At 44.7% G+C, this 9022-nt stretch overlaps 1 protein-coding gene across 2 annotated transcripts in view; it reads right to left on the bottom strand.

Annotated features, from left to right (window-relative positions):
- Window positions 1-1873: 1873 nt before the first annotated feature.
- The window catches only part of Cpped1 (calcineurin like phosphoesterase domain containing 1), a 104332-nt gene continuing 97183 nt past the window's right edge, over window positions 1874-9022 (bottom strand). For both annotated transcript variants that reach the window (XM_055597770.1, XM_055597771.1), the window contains exon 3: window positions 1874-2483. In XM_055597770.1, coding sequence (XP_055453745.1) covers window positions 2257-2483 — 227 coding nt within the window. In that variant the 3' untranslated portion in view covers window positions 1874-2256. The remainder of the gene's footprint in view (window positions 2484-9022) is intronic.

The raw sequence follows: 9022 nt of genomic DNA, 5'->3' as shown, positions 1-9022 counted from the left end.
AATCTGTGGGAGTGGAAACTATAAACAAAGAGTGTATTAGTGTGTCAATATAGTAAGATGCATGAGGCTAGGTACTTCATACAGCACAGAGGTTTATTTCATTATTTCTGGGCCTTCAAGGGCAGGTGTGATGCCTCTGTTAAAGGCTTCTTGGTAGAGGATATCACAATGGCTAGAAATCACACTGTAACATAGGAAGTCAGAGAACACTGGGGCCCAAGGATGACCTTGGCCTTCGTCTAGGACCTTGTCACAACTTCATAATGAGGACTAAACTTCCCACTCTAGACTCATATGAGGACAAGCTGTATCCAAATCAAAAGCACAGCAACAGCAAAGAACAGCTCTCATCTACACAACCCTGTCCTTCCATCCCACTGATTGGCTGGTACCTGGGCATCGAATCTGGGCATCTGAGAGCTAAAATGCAGAAGACACTTAAAGAGCATTCAGAAACAGTACGTGTATGTAGCAAGACTTTATTTTTTTTAATGAGATTTTTTTTTTTTTTTACAAGAGAAAAAGGAGTGAATGGAATAGTGACATACTGTCTGAATTACATGGATACATATGTGTTCCCTACAGCAGCAAGCCCCACCTGGATACAGCTGCTCCACTGAAAACTGGAGATGCCACGCCATTTCTCTCCTTAGCATAGTCATGGGTTTCTGAACCAGCTCCTTCAATTTATGTGTTTTAGGGACAAGGATTTACTTACTTCATTTCCATTGCTTTATCCCATATCCTTGTCCTTATTCTGGGGCTGCATTTTTTTGTATGTATTGGACAAAGGGCATGCTTTCAGCCCACTGTGATTAAACTTTCTCCCATGATGGAGTCAAGCCCATACATGCTTTGGGCCCAGGGATCACAGATCTAGGTTTGGAACAGGTGGACTAATTTCATGCCCCTCACCCAACTCCTCTCCTGACTCCTTATTCTGCTGTAAAAAATAAACCAGTCAGGATCATGGCAAAGCACACAAGATCACTCTGGTCTGAAAAATTTAATTTTCTTGTGCTTCCTAACAATGAGCTCTGGTGTGTCACCAGTCTGTAACATAATTAACTTCTTGTATCTTTTGTTCCTTATGAATTTACATATCCAATTATCTTTTCATTTAATTTCTCATGGTTTTGCTACTTTGACTAAAACTTTTTAACATGAAAGTTTTTAATTTAATGGGCTTTGCAGTTCATTTTTAGCCAGTGAGTTTTTAAAGTCAGTCTGGGATTCCCCAGTGCCACTGCAGGGCACTGTAAAACTTCCCTGGCAGGATGGAGGAGCCCTCTATCCTGGAGCACCAGGACAGCTGATGCACAGAAAAAAATCCACAGAGGTCAGAGCTCCCAGAAGAGCAGCTTCCATGGTGAAAGGGATTTTAAGTAACTCACATTGGCTTCTCTCCAGGGATATTGCACATCAGTGGCATTAATGTGCTATAATTTGGCCAGTGCCACAGTTCTGTGTTCTCAGAAGTCTGTGTTGGTTCAGCTTTCCCAGCAGCCAGAGTGGTCTGATGATGCTGTGGCCACCTGCAGCAGAATAAAGGCAAACAGTGCACTGGGCAGGTCTCATGCTAGAGCCCCCACTTGGGTCTTCTGGAGCACACAGTCTATACATGCCAGAAGGTGACGTTCGGCATCAGAAGGCATACACACGCTCACATGGACTACCTGCATTGTGCTCATACCATTGGCACGTCAGTTACATGAATCCTGACGTTCCCAGCCAATGTGGCTGCGCAGTTCCTTGTTCCGAGCAATCCATGTGGCCCCAGGATGGAGTGGTGCTATTTGGTCTGCCAGAAAGGAGGGGGTGCTTTGTTTTCTTAGCATTCGGGGAGTCATGACCACAATTTAAGAAAAGCAGATGCAGTTTGTTCGAGGAATTTATTAAAGATCACACTTGGGAACTGGGCTGTGATGGAGGGCAGTAGGTGGATATTGATTGTAAGTGCTCAGAAACAGCGGGATTCAAGGGCAGAACTGCGCAATGAGGAGAATTTACCCAAACATCCTGTGGAAAGTCTCACACCATAATTAGAAAATACCTACAGCCTTCATTTCTGGATTTTTAAAAGGAAAGACAGTCTTTTTTGAATATAATTGAGGACAGGACCACACACTTTGATTTATGTAAAAGGACATCTGTTCACAAACCTGCCTGTCTACTCAAACATTTCTATAAGGGGCTATGAATATTTTGGCGAAATGGAAGAGCATGAGCTTGAAAACTGGTGGATTTTGTGGGGAATCACTCCTTCAGCAGCTGCTTCAGGTCCTCGTCCAGCCCCCTCTTGCTCAGCTCATCTAAACTGTAGTAGCGGTGAACAATTTTCTCAGCAGTGATGACTACCACACGGAGCCCGTGGGTGTCTTTGCCTAGCTGGCACCCGATGGCAGATGAAACCACCATGTCAAGATTCTGGTAGGATCCTCCAGCATTCCTGTGGTAGTGGCCTGAGAACACAGCTCTGATACCTGCAGGGAAGGGAAAAAAAACATTAAGGGGGCCAAGGATTTCCATGGTCACCTGTGGGCTCCAAAGTTAAATTCTGTGAGTGGTTTTAACACTAATGCTGACAGCCAGAGAATGCATTAGCTGAACTTTTCATAGCAGCTAATGAACAAGGAGTTCACAAAGCTCCTTAGAGTGCACTAACAGTCATGGGGCCAGGAGTGAGCTCAACAGTAGAGCATGCATATGGGAGGCCTGAGTATAATTCTCAGTGCGTACAGGAGCTTGTGTACCTAAGAGTTCTTCAGTGTACCTCTGAGCTTGAATATCAATCTGAGGAAAGGACAGCAGATGCAGGCCCTGTCCAGGAACCAATACAGAATACAGGTGTTCCCACATTTTACAGTGGATCGATAAATGGCCATTAGGAAGTCAGGTGTGGATAATGGAGTGTGTGTGTGTGTGTGTGTGTGTGTGTGTGTGTGTGTGAACTAAACCAGAAGACAGGGAGCATAAAGCAAGAACAAAAACAAAAAGTCCTTATTACTCATACTAAACCAGAAAAAAAGAAACATCTTATAGCCTGTGAAGAAATCAAATGCTAAGCAAGGCTGTCCAGACTCCTCAGTCGGCAGTGTGAGTTCACACCAGGCGTAACTAATTATAAGAAAGTATTTAAAGCAAATGCTTTTTTTGTATATCAGAGTACTTAAGAAAGACTAAGAAATCTTTTGACAGAAAACAGGAAAAAAATTGAACAGCAGGAAGCAAAAAAAAAAAAAATCAAAACACTCAGAAATGGTGTTACTAAAATACACACCGAAAGTTACACTAAAAAAGCCTCAGTGAAACAAATGGAGCAAATTCTATTAGGTAACAACCCAAGAAGAAATAAGCGAACTGAAGAAAAAAATAAAGGAATGAATCAGAAGGCACAGTAGGTACAAAGCAGTGAGCATGCTGTCCTCAGAGCCCCAAGAAGTAAAGAGAAATGTGGGAGGTAAGTAACAGAAACTGGAAAAAGAGAAAGAAGAAAATAATGCACAAAACAATGAGAATATTAGCTGAAAGTTTTCTAGAAAGGATAGAGACATGGGGCCTCAGAGAAAAAATGTCCAGTATAACAACATAACAACACAATTTCCACATTGATACACAGCACAGAAAACTGGAAAGAGTAAAAAACCCCGAGAAAGACAGCATGGTGACACTACTATAGCAGACCAACCAGCAGAGAAAAGGACCAGCATCATCAAAATCCTGACAGTAAGGAGCCAGGAACCTCCCGTTCTATACCTAGCTCACCTGACACCTGAGAGAAAAAGAAAAGACACTTCTAGAAATGTGGGTGAAAAATCAGATCTTACCATTTCCAAAATCTTTATTTATAAATTATCAAGAGAAATAGTTCAGCAAAGGATGAGATGAAAAATGAAAAAGAGAAACACCAATGACTGAGTCCTGAGAAACCACTTTGGTAACTACAAATTGTTTGTTGATTAAAAAAAGCAACAAAACAAAACTCCAGTTTTTACTGTTAAAAGCTGGGCAATGGTGGTACACGCTTTTAGTTCCAGCACTCAGGAGGCAAAGGCATGCTGATTGACTTTGAGGCCAGCCTGGTCTTCAGAATGAGTTCTAGGAGCCGGGGATGCACAGAAACCCTGTCTCAAAAAACAAACAAAACCAACAGCAACAATAACAACAACAAAAAAATATGAAACTAAGCAATGTCACACACAGTATAATAATGCCTATAATTAAAAAAGAAAAGACAGAAAGCAATAAGAATTCACATGTCTTTCAAGATATGAGAACTCTCATGTAGTGCTGATGTGAAACGCTTTTGCAATTCCTCAAAAATGTTAGACATATAGCTAACACAGCCCTGAAATTCCACTCTAGATAAAAACCTGAGAGAAATGAAAGCACACATTTATGCTGATGTCATTTACAACAGCCACTGGGAATGAATGAATGTAGGAATGAACCGAATGTCCATCCACACAACACAACGGTGCTCAGCCACAAAAGGAACAAAGTATGAGTACCTGCTATGATGTTATGCACCCTGAAAACATGGTAGGTGAATTACTCACAGAGGCTGAGAGTACTCTCAGAGTACAGACAGAATGCATGGGTACAGGGATTCTCTGTGAAATGGTTAAAAATGGCCAGCTCTTAGAAAATGGTGATGGTGATAACCTCCTGAAAATATTCAAACTGCTGAATTTTATTTTGAAAGGGAGAACTTTATAATGTGGATTTCAGATCAAAACCAAACCAAAGCAAAACAAAAAAGAACAAAAACAATTTATGGGAAAGACAGGAAGAAGCTGGGATTGCAGAGGCCCCCAGAGGAGGAAGCAAAGCTGTGTGTGTTGGGGGAAACAGAGCGATGCTGATTAAGCTGCCTGTCATGCTCATTTTCAGATGACGGGTACAGTGTACACAGATGCCCCCTTTAGCCCATGAGCAAGACAGCTACCATAATCCCCAGTGGGTACTTCAAACTAGCTGTACCAGCCCTGGAACTCTTGTTTTCCCTGTATATACAGATACTACTTATGCCATGATTTTCCTGTGTACACTGACCCCATGAACTCTTATGCTTTTCCTATGGCCCCTGAGGTGTTGCCATACAGCAGTGGAGTTCGTCTGTCCTTCCCCATGTTCTGCCTCACTGCCAGTCTTGTACTTTGGGGACTATGAAGCAAAAGCATGGTTGCTTGAATGTAAGCTGTGATTCTGTGACAGCCAACTTGAGACTGAGAAGGCTACACATGACTCAGTGGGTGGGTATGTAGTATGGACACTGCACAAAAGGACAATCCGCAGGAAGACGGAGTAGGGTCACAGCAGGTGACGCTTCAGGATGTTACTCAGAATAGCAGAGTTTACAACTTACAAGCCGTTTATTCCTGGAACTTTGCAGTTAATGTTGATAGGAGGTAGCCATGGACAGCAAGCCTCTAGGTGGGGAAGGTTCCTGAGTATGTATTAAAAAAAAAGGAGGTAGTTTTACAGGTGTTGGTATTGCAAGGCACCCAATACACTGTGTGAGTATCAAGCTACAACAAAGAATTGTATGCTTTTGTGTTTGTAGACTACTATGTAAGTACGAGGATAGGCATGCACTGCCCTTACTCCAGTGGAACTGGGGGCTTCTTAGCAAGGGATGCCGCTCTCCTGTAACTGTAGACAAGCACTCACAGTGATCATGACTTGATCTTTTAGTCAGGGGCAGCACATTAAGGAGATGTGAATGGGACAGTGGCCAGATGGACCTAGCAAGGGCAGTAGGGAATCAGGTGCTGTCATGCTAGGGTGAGTTGTGTGGTTCAAAAGCTCTAGTGGAACCCACTGGACTAGGCACCTGAAGAGTCTTTACTGTACAGAGAGCCAAATGTTCCTGATTGTACCAGCCTGAGGCTACAGACATTAGTGCTTCCTTGAAATCTGAAGGCTCATGTCATTTGAGGCCTAATCAAGAGCTTGTGACAGTCACCTCCCTTGGGGACTCTCAGAAGCTGCACACAACATACTTCACGTTATTCTTTGTGTGTGCTAAATGGTAATGAAATCTGACTCTTTATGCACAATTTACAGTTGTGAACAGCACTATCTGGGGTGGGGCTTGGTAATTTTGAGAAGGGCTCACAGTAGCAATGGTTAGGTCTAAAGACTCATTTTGCTGAAGTTTCAAGCCATGTTCCTCAGCATTCACAGACACGGGAGCAGAAGCCTTGAACAGTCAAGAGGCCCATGTGACTTTCAGAGTAGAATTTACTGGGCCTCAGTCATCTGCTTTGCAACCTGTTTGTCCCCCTTTCTGACCCCCAACACCCTTAGGTCTCAACACTTACTATTAGTGTCTCAAGACAAGGAAAATGACCAAAGGAGAATTCTTACAGGACTAGAAATAAATTGTGTGAGAAAGAACGCTCCTATGACAACAAGGAGCTAATGTTTGGGGTCCTGAGTGAGAAAACAAGCAATGGCAATGTGACACTTACAAAGGAAGGGTCTGGAAGGCAGGTGAAGTCTGTCTTGCTGCATTTAGACTCTGGTGGCATTCTCAGAAGCTGGGGTCTCCTGGCTGGCCGGGTGACCACCGAGATAGGAAGGATGAGGTGTGCAGTAGGCAGTGAAGGAGTGTCATGGATCAGAATTAGATTTGCAGGAAGCTGAGGGAGGCTAGCCAGTGGGAGATGCTGGGTCTCTCTGACTTTCTTTGCACGGCCTTGTTAAGGGGATGGGGTGGGTACAGAAGAAAGGCAGGCCAGGTTCCTTTTGTTCTTCATCCTGGTGCTTCCTCCCAATGGTCCTGTGGCCACTCATCATTTTGGCCCAAGTGAGACGAGAAAGGCCCAAACTGGCTAAGAAACCAATAGAGCACCAGCTCTAAGACACCTTTAGACTCAGTTTCATTTCTATCTGGGGCCTCAGGCACATTTCTGACCTTTGTGGCTGATTCTTACCTAGGATGAATGCTAACAGCATCACCTCTGGGTAGGCCAGATGTCTGGAGAGAAGCAGGAATGTGTTAACAAGCTCACTGCTGCCCAGCTTCACCTCCTGCCCAGCAGCTGCTCTTGCTGAGCCAGGGCCCAGCTCTGGGCTGGCATCTGAGCTCTGCAATGTGCAATCTGAGTGTTGACCTAACCACATTCATGTTTATAGGCTGAGGAACCTAATCAGAAGTTTCATGGCCTTGGCTCTTGAGTGGCCTCTGATAGAAAAGCATTTCCCATATGCAATGGTGCAAAAGAATATATGGATACATCCTGGGTTCCCTGATGTGGGATCGACAGTAGTGGAGCTCCCAGCAGTTAGGCAGAAGCTCCGCTCTGCCTGGCCTCCAGCTGGCTGTGCTGACAAACTTCTGTGGTCCCTTCACTGGGAAGTATGGCTAGACTGGCCTGAATTATGAACTACCAGAGAAAGGGTTCACCACAAAGGCACCCTGCATCTGTGGGGACCTCATGTGTGGGTGTTGTTGCACGGTTTACTCTCCTGGGTATTAAGTCATAAAAAGGCAAAAAACATTTTTTAAGTTGCCTTGACACAAATTCATTTGGAATCAGAGGATTGGGATATAATCTCTGTATAATTTAATATATTAAATTAATGTTGGAAACTTGCCATAAATTAGTGAGATACAACCAGCACAATTCTGACCTGTAAGGTGTGTGCCCTCAAGCGGAGGTGCTGCCAACTTTGGTCTGAAACGTGCTGAGTTCTAACTGGGCAGCTTTCATTTTTATTCTGTGTTGAGTACATATTTATGAAATGCTATGCCTCTTTATACTGCTAGCTGTAACAGTGAAAACTGCATAAATCATCAGACACACTTGATTTATTCTTCCTCGGCGGTGAGGAAAAATATAACAAGAGAGAGACAAAGATAGAGATAGAGAGACAGCAGACGGACAGACATAGAGAGGAGGAGGGTGTGCTGTGTGGCCCTGCAGAAAGCAGGTGCGCATACATAATCTCTCCAGGAGTGAGGTTTCCTTAGCAGGCATCCAGGCTGCCTATATGGACAGTCAGGATTGCTGACCCCACTCTGGGTTCTTAAAAGTGAGTGTTCCGTGGGTTTACGATCTGGGAAGTCTCCACTACTTCATTCTCATCTTTCTGGTTGGGGAATGTGGGGATGTGGGGTGGTGGTTAACTACAGGCTCTCGGGGAAGGCAGTTTCTTCAGTCAGTCTGAGGCAGTTACAAGTCCCCTCTTGAAGACACACACTGGTAATGCACAACAGGACACTGAGATAGCCTTCCTAACAATCGCTCAAGGTTTACACAGGGCCAGGTAGCAATGGAAGGAACTAACTGCCTGTGGGAGAGTGCAGGGACTGACTGCGGTTGAGCAGGGCTCCACTGACCTGCTGCTGAGTGGAGCACTCTGCCACAGACCGTGTCACACACCATTAGGAGCCCCAGGGAGGACACCACACAGGACACACAGCAAGGTCGTGGCTTGTTTGGGGTTCACAGCTCAGATATGAAGCTGGTTCAGGCTGATGTAAGTATGCCCAAAATGCTAAAGATCACAGAGCTGGAATCCCCACAAGGCTTCGTGGGCTGTGGATTTGACTTTTGGCAGAGACTGCTACTTCTCTGATCCTATCTGAGCTGGCTTCTGAAGGAAGAGACTGTAGTGACAGTCAGGTGGTGAGTTTATGACAGACACAGTTGCAGGTACACAGTGTGCTTTCACCTAACGAGGGATGAGGTGCAGTTATAAGCTCAGGTTTACAGATGAGAAAAGGAAGACCTTGAAACGTCCAGCATTTACTTAACTTGAATGAACCAAATTGTGACTGGTAGGGTATGGCTCAGGGGCAGGCGCTTAACCACCACCAACTGGACCAAACAGATAAAGTCTGGGGAAGACCAGAGACAAAGAAAGAGGGCCAAAGAGGGCTTCAGAAGCCACAGGGACCACACCTTGACAAAGGCTCACTGGCCTCCTGGGAGCTTCTGAATGCCCTTCCAGTTGGGAAAGGAGCTCTTCTGAGCAGGGCCAGGGGGTAGAGTCTGCACTTGGGTACAGC

This window comes from Psammomys obesus, unplaced genomic scaffold, assembly GCF_907164565.1.
Source record: "Psammomys obesus unplaced genomic scaffold, mPsaObe1.curated_primary_1811, whole genome shotgun sequence".
In the NCBI taxonomy this organism is placed as follows: Eukaryota; Metazoa; Chordata; class Mammalia; order Rodentia; family Muridae; genus Psammomys; species Psammomys obesus.
Note: the sequence above shows the minus strand (reverse complement) of the source record. Positions and strands in the feature narration are given on the sequence as shown.